Below are 14,718 nucleotides of genomic sequence, written 5' to 3' on the forward strand. Positions count from 1 at the left end.
CAAAATACCAGGTTTGGTCAGGATCTGCTGAGGGTATTTTGTTAGTCGCTTCTTTCTAGAGGGGCTGGGAAGGAATTTTTCCCTCATCATCAGATTGGCCAAGGTGGACTGGATTTTTTTTTTCCTTCCTCACAGCAAGTTCAGGGGGGCACTTTGTTATGGTGAGTAAGGAAGGGAATTAGGCTCTGATGTCGCAACTTGTTACGTAAATGTGGGGCGGATGTCCAGCACAGATACTCCATAGGGAAGGGATACAGTGACCGGATAAATGGTTTGGTAAAGGATTTAAAAAGCAGATGTTTGTTAAAGAATTGAATTGAGTGGGGGAGTAATTCAGGGCTCCTATGACTAGTATGGCTTGGAGCTAACGCCCCTTCCCTATCATATCATAGAATATCAGGGTTGGAAGGGACCTCAGGAGGTCATCTAGTCCAGCCCTCTGTTCAAAGCAGGAACAATCCCCATCTAAATCATCGCAGCCAGGGCTTTGTCGAGCCTGACCTTAAAAACTTCTAAGGAAGGAGATTTCACCACCTCCCTAGGTAACGCATTCCCGTGTATCACCACCCTCCTACTGAAAAAGGTTTTCCTAATATCCAACCTAAACCTCCCACAATGCAACTTGAGACCATTACTCCTCATTCTGTCATCCACTACCACTGAGAACAGTCTAGATCCATCCTCTTTGGAACCCACTTTCAGGTAGTTGAAGGCTGCTATCAAATCCCCCCTCATTCTTCTCTTCCGCAGACTAAACAATCCCAGTTCCCTCAGCCTTTCCTCATAAGTCATGTGTTCCAGTCCCCTAATCATTTTTGTTGCCCTCTGCTGAACTCTTTACAATTTTTCCATATCCTTCTTGTAGTGTGGGGCCCAAAACTGGACACAGTACTCCAGATGAGGCCTCACCAATGTCAAATAGAGGGGAACGATCACGTCTCTCGATCTGCTGGCAATGCCCCTACTTATACATCCCAAAATGCCATTTGCCTTTTTGGCAACAATTGCACACTGTTGACTCATATCCAGCTTCTCGTCCATTGTAACCCCTAGGTCCTTTTCTGCAGAACTGCTGCCTAGCCACTCGGTCCCTAGTCTGTAGCAGTGCATGAGATCCTTCAGTCCTAAGTGCAGGAATCTGCACTTGTCCTTGTTGAACCTCATCAGACTTCTTTTGGCCCAATCCTCTAATTTGTCTAGGGCCCTCTGTATCCTATCCCTACCCTCCAGCGTATCTACCACTCCTCCCAGTTTAGTGTCATCTGCAAACTCGCTGAGGGTGCAATCCACACATCCTCCAGATCATTAATGAAGATATGGAACAAAACTGGCCCCAGGACCAACCCTTGGGGCACTCCACTTGATACCGGCTGCCAACTAGACATGGAGCCATTGATCACTACCCATTGAGCCCGACAATCTAGCCAGCTTTCTATCCCACCTTATAGTCCATTCATCCAGCCCATACTTCTTTAACTTGCTTATAGCCCAACTTAACCCCCATTTGCGGGAAGGAGGGGTAGGAGGGATGATAAGGTCCCAGCAATGGGTTGGCTGGGGCACCTGGATTGAAAAAGGGGGAGGGAGGTGAGCTGGTGAAACTGAAATGATCATGGAGTTACCTGTACTGTACACTTTATCTGCCGGGTAATCCCAGACATCTGATAATAAAGTTGTGGCCTGATTAAAACCATATCAAGCGTCTCCTGTCCTTCTTTTGGTATAACTGGCCAATATAAAATCTTATCACTAACAAGCACTCTATTAACTGTCTTTTAAGTTTCTTCTAGGGAGATTGCTTGAAATCCAGAAAGAGAATAAGAATACAGCTATCATAACATCTGAATGAACTCTCTTATCAGTCTCAAGAAACCAGTCATTGCAACTGATAAACAAAATAATTACTTTTATAAGCATATTGTTTCCCCAAGTGGCACTCTGTTCCCAGTAAGCTAAATACTTCTCAAAAGTACACACGTGAGTTAAAATCTTAATACATTAAATGTATGATGTGTACTTGTATTTCACTAACAAGATTCGTCTTAGTTGTCTAGAAGTTACCCTAAATCAATAAGCAGTTGAGAGTATTGAGGAACTCATCATAACTAAGCCTAGTACTATTTGTAATGGGAAACTGGGCTTCTCTACAGCAAAAGTTATTGTGAGAAACCAGAAATGTTTCAAAGATTCAGCCTAAAAATCATGCAGATTTTGTGGTCAAGAGAACTGAATATTATGTTTTTGGCTTAATGTGAGATATCCTTGTGCATGTGTAAGTGGCAAAGGTTGGTTATAAGTATCTCTTGGCCAACATAATTTTGAACTGAATTGACACTCTTTGATAATTAAGTTAAGTTATTTGTCTAAATTTTGAAATTCTACTGTAGAATTGTTTGTTTGAACTGATGTGAGCAGTCCCATAATTCTAGTGGCATATAAACTTGGCTGGAAGTAAATAAGGATCCATGCTTAAGAATCCACAATTCCATGCAGATACCAAAATCACCTGCCTAGAGTAATACAGAAGTTTCCTTTTATAGCAAGACTGTAAAAAGACCTTGAATTAGTGAATTGATTTATTATCTCTTGAAAGTTGTAACTTCCTATTTTGAGTTCATTTTTTAATATTGTGAACTATCACCTAACCATCTTTATTTTGCTTTCTGTAATTTCTTATCAGCTTTAAAAGCTGGTTAATTAAACTATTTAACCAATGTGTGGTTTATAACTTACCTTTCTCATACAGATAACCATTTTAAGTGTTGTAGCTCTGTTGGTCCCAGGACATTGGAAAGAAATGATGGGTGAAGTAGTATCTTTTATTAGACTAACTTCTTTTCGTGAAAAAAACTTCCTCACCAACAGAAGTTGGTCCAATAAAAGACATTACCGCACCCATCTTGTCTCTCTTGAACAGATAACAATTGTATCACAACATTTGGACAGTATTATTATCAAAAACGTTTGTATAGAATCATTAGTGTACTTAAGAGCTTCCAAAAGAAAATACCAGAGTTCCTGTTGCACCTAGAAGTGGTAATTGCTAATACTCGGATGGTATTCTTGTATATGACCATACAAAAGAGAAACATGATAATATAATGCTCAATGGAAAAAATATTTCATTGGAAACAATGAAGTCCATAAGTCTCAAGCTCAATAAAGATAAATACTTGATGTACCATAAATAAATGAAAGTTATGTAAAGGGGGAAGACACACTTTTGTATTTGGATTTGGATTTTTAAAAAAACATTAAGGAAATGCGCCATCCTAATTCCATTCCAGTCCCGAAAATAATAATATATATGATTCACCAAGTAGGAAGATATGAATCCAGCCTTTCAGAAAGGCTACATCTTTTCAATGAATGTCTGATATTCAAGAGCACTTCCTATTCTATCCATCTACCTACCCACTCAGGTACCTCTATTAGAGTAAACCAATAGATTGAAAGAATTACTGTCTCAAGAATCAATACTTAAGTAACTTAAGTTACATCTGTGATGCCAGTAAGCCTGGATGCGTGAATTAAGGGGAGTATTATTGCAAGGTCATCCAGGTATCCAATAGATTGAAAGAATTACTGTCTCAAGAATCAATACTTAAGTAACTTAAGTTACATCTGTGATGCCAGTAAGCATGGATGCGTGAATTAGGGGGAGTATTATTGCAAGGTCAGATAAAACCAGGTACACACAATCTATAGCAGGGATCTCAAACTCAAATCACCATGAGGGCCACATGAGGACTAGTACATTGGTCTGAGGGCCGCATCACTGAAACCTTTTCACACACCGACACAAAAGTATAGTTAAAATGAAAAAAATGAAGAGTAATATAGTATGTTATTAAAAGTCAATGTATTATTTTTTTAAAAACTGTAATGCGAAGAGGGGTTTTAATAAAATATAAACAGTCAGTAATGCACCTCCACTCAAACAACAAAACCCATGCATTTACTTTTAGAATTACTTCGGTTAAAGCCCCCACCTCTGCCCCCAGGGACGGCCCTGGGTGAGGGGAGTTTGGCTGCCGGTGGAGTCGGCACCTATGGCAGGTCGCAGGAAATAACTGGCCATGTGTTTGAGACCCATGATCTAAAGAAGCCATATTATGCATGACAGGTGCAATACATAGAGTGTACCTGGTAAGTTCCAGGTAGTTGCTAATGCCATGCATAGATACTCTCTGAATGAACTGATGCAGAAACATTGCAACTAGAAACTGAAGCTAACAAAAAAAGCTGTGTAATCTTTAAAACTAAAGTCCAATTCACTGCCACTACTGCCAAGACCACTACCAAAAATCTGGACATCTAAATGATATAATATTTTTGACATATAGGAAGCTTGCTAAACAGTACTTGGACTTTATTACTAGTGGTGAGTTTTGTTAAGTTATTGAGCATTAGTATAAGAACACATTAATAGTTGTTTAAGTGCCAAAAACATCCTAGAAATAGACTAACACAAACTGAAGTATTTGATTGTTATAGGAGAGCACTTCCAAAAATATTTAAATTTGTACATTTATTTGATGCTTCTACCTTAAAATAGTGCAATTAGATCTCTGCTTAACGGATGGTTTGCCCCATTCTGCACCAGCTTCACTTTCTGAATGAACAGGTTTAAGATAAGACTCTCAGTCATAACTGAGATGTGCTCAGTGAAGCAAGGAAAAATGGGCATAGGACAAAGGTGACTCCACGACATCTTTGCATTTTGCCAATCCTCTAAATTGTCTGTCCCAAGAGCTCTTTTTGGAAACCAGAGATAAGGACACCCCAATCATACCCCACACTCCCTCAGGAATGCACCAGGAGAATCCTCAGATGCTGGTTAAACCATCTTCCTGACTGTTTTCCATTACCACAGCTTCAAAAATAATCCTTACCTGGATGGATAAAAATCAATAATTTTTTAAAACTGATTTTGAAAAAATTAAATTAAATATAATTCAATTTGAAATTGGTAAACTTAGGCCTTAACATAGATTATTATAATCTTTTAAATCATTTACATTAAATAAGAAAAAATCCAAAACCAAAAAACTACCCAAGAGATTAAGCAGTATATGTCTGCTGACAAGTTTTTAAAGAAACTCAAACCACAGAATTGGTGAAGTCACTAGCTTAGTACCTGGAGCCAGAGTGTGTTGAAGTGCTAAACCAGCTTTTGATAATACTCTTTTCTGCAGGTGGAAAGAGAATATTTTCTTCATTTCAGTTTATTCAGCTAGTTCAGTTCATAGATTAGTTCATTCAAAGTTAAAGAACCAATTGGGAGTTGAAAAAAGAGGAAAGCTTGTTTTCCTCTGCCAATCTATGAATAAAAACTAGGTGTAAGAAGATGAGAGCTATTAGCTGTAAAATCCTGCAGTACATGGTGAGCAGAAACAATTAGTTCAGTTCATTAACTACATATAATACATCCTTTGATTAATAAATCAGTTCATTTTAAATGCAAAACATGTTTTGATTTTTTTCTCTCATGTATCCAGCACTTTTAAGTTAATAAAAAAATGTATATGGTCTTTTTCAGAATTTTTAAATGAAATTGAATTTCCATCCAAATAGAGCTTGATAGAAATCACAACTAAAACATTAATCATCATCTAGGAAAAAAACAACTGCATCATTCACCATTTTCTAACATAAAAAAACCTATAAAAACTAAGAATCTGATTAAAAGTAAGTATAGTTACATATTGTATCCTCCTGGTTGCGGGGCGCGGTGAAAGAAAAGAAAAGGATGCACCAAATTTAATGTAAAGGTTATATTTTAGTGCTGTCGATTAACCACAGTTAACTCATGGGATTAATTTAAAAAATTAATCATGATTCATCACAGTTTTAATCGCACTGTTAAACAATAGAACATCAATTTATTAAATATTTTTGGATGATTTTCTACATTTTCAAATATATTGATTTCAATTACAACACAGACTACAAAGTGTACACTGCTCACTTTATTATTATTTTTTATTACAAATTTTTGCACTGTAAAAATGATAAACAAAAGAAATAGTATTTTTCAGTTCACCTCAGACAAGTACTGTAGTGAAATCTCTTTATCGTGAAAATGCAACTTACAAATGTAGATTTTTTTTGTTACATAACTGCACTCAAAAACAAAACAATGAAAAACCTTAGCGCCCACAAGTCCACACAGTCCTACTTCTTCTTCAGCCAATCACTAAGAGAAACAAGTTTGTTTACATTTTCGGGAGATAATGCTGCCCACTTCTTATTTACAGTGTCACCAGAAAGTGAGAACAGGCGTTTGCATGGGACTTTTGTAGATGCCATTTCAGGGTGTTTATGTGCTTATGTTTATGTGAATGCTAAACATTCATATACCCCTCCATGCTTTGGCCACCATTCAAGAGGACCTGCTTCCATGCTGATGATGCTCGTTAAAAAAATAATGTGTTAATTAAATTTGTGATTGAACCACTTGGGTGCAGTCTCCGGCTCTGTTTTACCCACATTCTTCCACATATTTCATGTTATAGTAGTCTTGGATGATGACTCAGCACGTTGTTCATTTTAAGAACACTTTTGCTGCAAATTTGACAAAATGCAAAAAAGGTACCAATGTGAGATTTCTAAAGATAGCTGCAGCACTTGACCCAAGGTTTAAAAATCTGAAGTGCCTTCCAAAATCTGAGAGGGATAAGGTGTGGAGCATGCTTTCAGAGGTCTTAAAAGAGCAACATTTTGATGCAGATCTACAGAACCTGAACCACCAGAAAACAAAATCAACCTTCTGCTGGTGGCATATGACTCAGATTATGAAAATGAACATGTGTCAGTCCACACTGCTTTGAATTGTTATCGAGCAGAACCTGTCATCAGCATGGATGCATATCCTCTGGAATGATGGATGAAGCATGAAGGGACATAGGAATCTTTAGCGCATCTGGCATGGAAATATCTTGTGATGCTGAATGTAACAGTGCCATGTGAACACCTGTACTCACTTTCCGATAACATTGTGAACAAGAAGCAGGCAGCATTGTCTCCTGCAAATGTAAACAAACAAGTCTGTCAAACTTGTTTGGATGAACAAAAAATAGGACTCAGAGGACGTGTATAGGCTCTAAGGTTTTACATTGTTTTAATTTTGAATGCAGTTATTTTTGTACATAATTCTAAATTTTTAAGTTTAACTTTTATGATAAAGAGATTGCATTACAGTACTTGTATTAGATTAATTGAAAAATACTATTTCTTTTGTTTTTTACAGTGCAATTATTTATAATGAAAATAAGTATAACGTGAGCACTGTACACTTGGTATTCTGTGTTGTAATTGAAATCAATCTATTTGAAAATGTAGAAACATCCAAAAATATTTAAATAAATGATATGCTATTATTGTTTATCAGTGCAATTAATCATGCAATTAATCACAATTAATCTTTTAGTCACACGATTAATCACAATTCATTTTTTTAATCACTTGACAGCCCTATTCCGTTTGGTTGCAAATAGTATCTTTTCATGGTTACTAGCTAATGAGACTCAACCTTTCTTTAGAAAAATAACTAAAGAGTAGAAATGCAAAACACAATTAAAATTGATCATTTAAATCAAGGTTTCCTGTTTGCTGATTTAAATTGCTTTAATTTATATCAATCCACCCTGATCCTTATTTTTCTTGTACAAAATTCTCAGGTCTAAGTGTAATCTCTCTGAGATTTCAATCACTTTACATTTAGATTCCCCTATTTCCAGTTCGAATTATTCTTTCAGAACATAAACAGAGGAATCACGTAGTAAAAGAAGAAAGAAAGATATTTTTCAGGGTATCTACAAGTCCAAGGCTTGAATTAGGTGCACAAGACTCTTTTGAAAATCCTAGCCTAAATACTTACAGAGTAAATAATAATAAGAGTAAAAATGAACCAGGTTTTCAAAAGTAAATATTAACTTTACAATACTTACCAAGTAATTACATCTAAGAAAACTAAGGCAACAATCATATCAACAGCTAGCACTTATTTCCCTAACTAAATTGTATTAAAAGAGATATTCTTAACACAGACTCTTTGGTGAGCAACATGCATTCCCCTAAAGGAGTGGTCTGTTAAAGACAAACAGCTTTCATTTCTTATCTATGCATTACAAGAGAAGAAGCCTTTTCCAAACTCAATTCTGGCTACTGAGACCTTAACCTATGCACAAGGTATGCCCATGTCCTCATTTGATGCAGTCATAACCCCAGACTCTCCAAGCCCAAGAAATTCATTTCCATCCAAGACAGAATGGCTCTACCAGTTCAGAATCAAAAACAAATGCTGTGGTTCTAGTCCAAAGAAAGGCTTTGGAACCCCTAGAGTTATAGAATTTAAGGCCAGAAGGGGCTACTACAGGCAGAGTTATTTCCTGCAACCTGCCATAGGTGCCAACTCCACCGGCAGCCAAGCTCCTCTCACCCAGGGCTGTCCCTAGCCATTTTGGTGCCCCACGCAGTCCCACACGGGGGGGGGGGGGAAGGGGAGGGCTGTATGGGGCCCCAGGCCTCCGCTGGGAAGAAGCAGACTTGGGGGGCAGGGGAAAACCAGCCCCCATCACTCACTGGCGGAGCGGGCTGGGGCCAGGTCGCTCCACTTCCTGCCACCCGGTGAGCGCAGGGCAGGCCTGACCCCGCACTCATGGGGCAGCAGGAAGTGGAGCTCTGCTCTGCTCTCCGTGCTCCCAGCCTTGGGACTTGGGGAGCAGGGGAGAACTGTGGCTGGGAGCCGGCAGAGCAGAGCAGGCTGGGGCCGGGTCGCTCTACTTACCGCTGCCGGTGAGTGCAGAGCAGACCCCTGCTGGAGTCGTCAGGGGAGTTGGGGCGGGGCTGGGGCAGAGTAGAGGTGGGAAGGGGCGGGGCGGGTCAGGGGCTTTGGGGAAGGGAAGGAGTGGGGGTGGAGCAGGAGAAGAGCGGGAAGAGGTGGAGCAGTGGCTGGAGCAGCATGCATCTGTGCAGGGCACCAGGAAATTTGGAGCTCCTGGTGCCCTATGCAGCTGCGTACTTTGCATATGGGTAGGGACAGCCCTGTCCTCTTTCTTACATATAGGTATGATTTACCTATTCTCCAGTCATACACAAATTGACAGATTTACTAAAAATCCTTGCTACAGGACTAGCAATCTCATGTGGACCAGATTCATTAATACCACCTGAGCACTCTGTTTAAGTAAAGCTGATATAAACGTAGTATAACTGCCAGTTTAGGTGTTTTTACAGCTGTTTTGTATTTCTGGAGCAGTGTGGAAGCAGTCGGAGTGCATCTGTGAATCTGGCCCTTAGTTTAAAACTCTAACCATGGGAATCCTTTGTTTGTTTAACCAGCCCTGAAAAGCTTCTTTTTGAATAACTGATAACAGAAATATTTAACAGCAATTGCTGATAACAGCAATTTAATTATTAGTAGTAATAATAATTTTAAAAGAGTGCCTACCATGAAACTGGACTAAAAGAACCTTGTGTATTGTCTCACTGGATTTGTCATAGTCCATCTCCCCTCATTTGTACTCCCTTTCATTCTCATCACCATCTTTGTTGTTGACCAAATAACTAAATCATTCCTCCAAAAAGGTGACCCAAATAAGACAGTTTCCAAATGTGGTCTAACTAATACTTTATACAATGATGGGACCATATCCTTAGCTTGATTAATTTCAACAATCTTCAGCTGCTGCAGACAGAGTCAAATTCCCATTTTGGATCTGGACTTGAAACATGAACACAGAGCTACTGAAATACATAAACCAAGAGCAGAACTGCAGATGGAAACGAATGACATTTTTACTGTGGACAGAAAAATACTGTCCAGTTACAAAACCACTGCACTTACTTTATGGCTTCACACATGTCCAATCCCATTTTCACACAGTTCTTGGCATGATTTTGAAGAGATATAGGTAGTCCAGACACACAGTAGTAGCAATCACCTAAGATTTTAATTCTCATACATTCATTTTCCTGAAGGAAAAAGCAAAATCAATCAGAAGACAGTCACATAACAAATTACATAAACAAAATGACTAGTGACTGGAATTATGTTATATCATGATGTATGTTACTTCTAATGATATAACTATAATGGAGAAATCTTGTTAAGGAAGAAAAGGATCTTGCTGAGGAGGTTTAAAAAGGCTGTTAGAGAATAATGTCCAGTTTTGGGCCCCACACTACAAGAAGGTTGTGGAAAAATTGGAAAGAGTCCAGCGGACGGCAACAAAAATGATTAGGGTGCTGGAGCACATAACTTATGAGGAAAGGCTGAGGAACTGGGCTTACTTAGTCTGCAGAAGAGAAGAATGAGGGGGGGGATTTGATAGCAGCCTTCAACTACCTGAAAGGGGGTTCCAAAGAGGATGGATCTAGACTGTTCTCAGTGGTAGCAGATGACAAAACAAGGAGTAATGGTCTTAAATTGCAGTGGGGGAGATTTAGCTTGGATATTAGGAAAAACTTTTTCACTAGGAGGGTGGTGAAGCATTGGAATGGGTTACCGAGGGAGGTGGTGGAATCTCCTTCCTTAGAGGTTTTTAAGGTCAGGCTTGACAAAGCCCTGGCTGGGATGATTTAGTTGGGGATTGGTCCTGCTTTGAGCAGGGGGTTGGACTAGATGACCTCCTGAGGTCCCTTTCAATCCTGATATTCTATGCTTCTAGGAATGTGCAACCTAGTCTCTCTCACCCACTTTCCTTCACACGTGAAACCAGAAAAGGGCATAGCCTATAACATGTATATATGGTATTACTTGGCTCCTGAGATCTATAAAATTAAATTAAAAAAAAAATCTCCACAATCTAAATTAGAGCAACCTTTCAGGGACATATCTGTAATTAGAAACCCAAAATATATGGCCTTCTATACTTGAGACCCTATGGAAATGTTTCTAAATACTTCCTTGGTTTAACAACCAAAATTATATTCCTACACCTCTGAACTCCTTTAAGGCAATATAAAGAGTCTTTCTATCAATACTTGACAGCATTCATCCAGTCAGAAAGTAGTCTGCCATATTAGTAAGGCACTTTTACATACTCCATGAGAGTCCAGTCAGGTCTGAACATTTATAAAAATAAAATAAAATAAATAATATAAATAAAATGAGGGGGAAATCCTCTTCATTCCCATTCAATTTTTTTTAGCTGAAATCATGATAATATGGTAACTCAACAATATATTTACTTTGACTGAATGAGTCATTTTTGCTCTTTTATCATCAAGTCTCTCAAATAATTTGCTGGAAGAGCTGAAGCTACAGTTGATAAAATGCCAGGCCATAGACCGAGACAGGAGAAACTCTTAGAAGGATAGATTTTGATCTCTTCAGAAATGTCTGAATTCCTTCCCCTAGCAAAGAGGATGGAAAGAGTGAGCGGATTTGTGGAACCTCATGACATGATTTAGCATTTTATTCTTACATAGGAGGCACATTAGATCCTGATAGCTCTTCATAGTATTGCTGCTTGTGCACTCTCTCCTCCATCACTGAACCTCTCCCCCACAGCTCCAGGCCCTCCCATCTACAAGCTGGCCTAAAGCTGAGGTTTTTGTAATTAGGTGTTTGGTATCTGAGTTAGGACATGTGTATGTCCTACACGGAAGCTACTAGATCGCATGCCCTGATTCTCATGGGTGACTTTAATTTTCCTGATATCTGCTGGGAGAGCAATACAGCGGTGCATAGACAATCCAGGAAGTTTTTGGAAAGCGTAGGGGACAATTTCCTGGTGCAAGTGCTAGGGGAGCCAACTAGGGGGAGCGCTTTTCTTGACCTGCTGCTCACAAACCGGGTAGAATTAGTGGGGGAAGCAAAAGTGGATGGGAATCTGGGAGGCAGTGACCATGAGTTGGTTGAGTTCAGGATCCTGACGCAGGGAAGAAAGGTAAGCAGCAGGATACGGACCCTGGACTTCAGGAAAGCAGACTTTGACTCCCTCAGGGAACAGATGGCCAGGATCCCCTGGGGGACTAACATGAAAGGGAAGGGAGTCCAGGAGAGCTGGCTGTATTTCAAGGAATCCCTGTTGAGGTTACAGGGACAAACCATCCCGATGAGTCGAAAGAATAGTAAATATGGCAGGCGACCAGCTTGGCTTAATGGTGAAATCCTAGCGGATCTTAAACAGAAAAAAGAAGCTTACAAGAAATGGAAGCTTGGACATATGACCAGGGAAGAGTATAAAAATATTGCTCGGGCATGTAGGAAAGATATCAGGAGGGCCAAATCGCACCTGGAGCTGCAGCTAGCAAGAGATGTCAAGAGTAACAAGAAGGGTTTCTTCAGGTATATTGGCAACAAGAAGAAAGCCAAGGAAAGTGTGGGCCCCTTACTGAATGAGGGAGGCAAGCTAGTGACAGAGGATGTGGAAAAAGCTAATGTACTCAATGCTTTTTTTGCCTCTGTTTTCACTAACAAGGTCAGCTCCCAGACTGCTGTGCTGGGCAACACAAAATGGAGAAGAGATGGCCAGCCCTCTGTAGAGATAGAGGTGGTTAGGGACTATTTAGAAAAGCTGGACGTGCACAAGTCCATGGGGCCGGACGAATTGCATCCGAGAGTGCTGAAGGAATTGGCGGCTGTGATTGCAGAGCCCTTGGCCATTATCTTTGAAAACTCGTGGCGAACGGGGGAAGTCCCGGATGACTGGAAAAAGGCTAATGTAGTGCCCATCTTTAAAAAAGGGAAGAAGGAGGATCCTGGGAACTACAGGCCGGTCAGCCTCACCTCAGTCCCTGGAAAAATCATGGAGCAGGTCCTCAAAGAATCAATCCTGAAGCACTTAGAGGAGAGGAAAGTGATCAGGAACAGTCAGCATGGATTCACCAAGGGAAGGTCATGCCTGACTAATCTAATCGCCTTTTATGATGAGATTACTGGTTCTGTGGATGAAGGGAAAGCAGTGGATGTATTGTTTCTTGACTTTAGCAAAGCTTTTGACACGGTCTCCCACAGCATTCTTGTCAGCAAGTTAAGGAAGTATGGGCTGGATGAATGCACTATAAGGTGGGTAGAAAGCTGGCTAGATTGTCGGGCTCAACGGGTAGTGATCAATGGCTCCATGTCTAGTTGGCAGCCGGTGTCAAGTGGAGTGCCCCAGGGGTCGGTCCTGGGGCCCGTTTTGTTCAATATCTTCATAAATGATCTGGAGGATGGTGTGGATTGCACTCTCAGCAAATTTGCGGATGATACTAAACTGGGAGGAGTGGTAGATACGCTGGAGGGGAGGGATAGGATACAGAAGGACCTAGACAAATTGGAGGATTGGGCCAAAAGAAATCTAATGAGGTTCAATAAGGATAAATGCAGGGTCCTGCACTTAGGATGGAAGAATCCAATGCACCGCTACAGACTAGGGACCGAATGGCTCGGCAGCAGTTCTGCGGAAAAGGACCTAGGGGTGACAGTGGACGAGAAGCTGGATATGAGTCAGCAGTGTGCCCTTGTTGCCAAGAAGGCCAATGGCATTTTGGGATGTATAAGTAGGGGCATAGCGAGCAGATCGAGGGATGTGATCGTTCCCCTCTATTCGACACTGGTGAGGCCTCATCTGGAGTACTGTGTCCAGTTTTGGGCCCCACACTACAGGAAGGATGTGGATAAATTGGAAAGAGTACAACGAAGGGCAACAAAAATGATTAGGGGTCTAGAGCACATGACTTATGAGGAGAGGCTGAGGGAGCTGGGATTGTTTAGTCTGCAGAAGAGAAGAATGAGGGGGGATTTGATAGCTGCTTTCAACTACCTGAAAGGGGGTTTCAAAGAGGATGGCTCTAGACTGTTCTCAATGGTAGCAGATGACAGAACGAGGAGTAATGGTCTCAAGTTGCAATGGGGGAGGTTTAGATTGGATATTAGGAAAAACTTTTTCACTAAGAGGGTGGTGAAACACTGGAATGCGTTACCTAGGGAGGTGGTAGAATCTCCTTCCTTAGAGGTTTTTAAGGTCAGGCTTGACAAAGCCCTGGCTGGGATGATTTAACTGGGACTTGGTCCTGCTTTGAGCAGGGGGTTGGACTAGATGACCTTCTGGGGTCCCTTCCAACCCTGATATTCTATGATTCTATGATTCTATGTGTATTGCCGTAGTGCCTAGTGGCCAAAGCATGGATTTGGGCCCCCATGCTAGGTGCTGTGCAAACACACAAAAGAATGATCCTCTACTCTACACCACTGTGAGTTTGTCTTTGTGTGAGGGGGAATCATAGGCACTGACTTCCCCTCTTTCCCGTGGGTGCTCTACCCCTGGCCCTTCCCCCATTCCATCCCTTCTCCAAAGCCCCGGCCCCCTCCCTGCCTCTATTCCAACTCCTTCCCCAAATCCCCACTCCCGGCACCGCCTCTTCCCCTGAGCATGCCATGTTCCCGCTCCTCCCCACTCCCTCCTGGAGAATGCTAATGCTGCCAAACAGCTGTTTGGAGGTGGGAAGTGCTGGGAGGTAGGCGGAGAAGCAGGGACGCAGTGAGCTCAGGGGAGGCAGAGGTGGGGCAGGGGGTGAGGGGAGCTTGGCTGCCAGTGGGTGCAGAGCACACACTAATTTTTCCCCATGGATGCTCCAGAGCTGGAGCACCCACGGAGTCAGCCCCTATGGGGAGATTCATTCAGTGTGAGTATTTGGAAGTAAGGTTGGCTTGCGGTGTTTTGTACTATTAGTTAATTTACAATAGTTATTTGATCATATTTTTCAGTTTTCTATTTTCAGTTT

The 14,718-nt window shown here is 41.0% G+C and overlaps 1 protein-coding gene across 4 annotated transcripts in view; it reads right to left on the reverse strand.

Annotated features, from left to right (window-relative positions):
* The window catches only part of ADCY2 (adenylate cyclase 2), a 483,719-nt gene that overhangs the window by 133,619 nt on the left and 335,382 nt on the right, over positions 1-14,718 (reverse strand). For all 4 annotated transcript variants that reach the window (XR_006279108.1, XM_038390427.2, XM_043508479.1 and 1 more), the window contains exon 7: positions 9,851-9,978. Coding sequence is in view for 3 of the 4 variants with exons in the window: in XM_038390427.2 (XP_038246355.1) it covers positions 9,851-9,978 (128 nt within the window). In the remaining variant the exon portion in view is untranslated. The remainder of the gene's footprint in view (positions 1-9,850; positions 9,979-14,718) is intronic.

The sequence above is a fragment of the Dermochelys coriacea genome, chromosome 2, assembly GCF_009764565.3.
Source record: "Dermochelys coriacea isolate rDerCor1 chromosome 2, rDerCor1.pri.v4, whole genome shotgun sequence".
Lineage (NCBI taxonomy): Eukaryota > Metazoa > Chordata > Testudines > Dermochelyidae > Dermochelys > Dermochelys coriacea.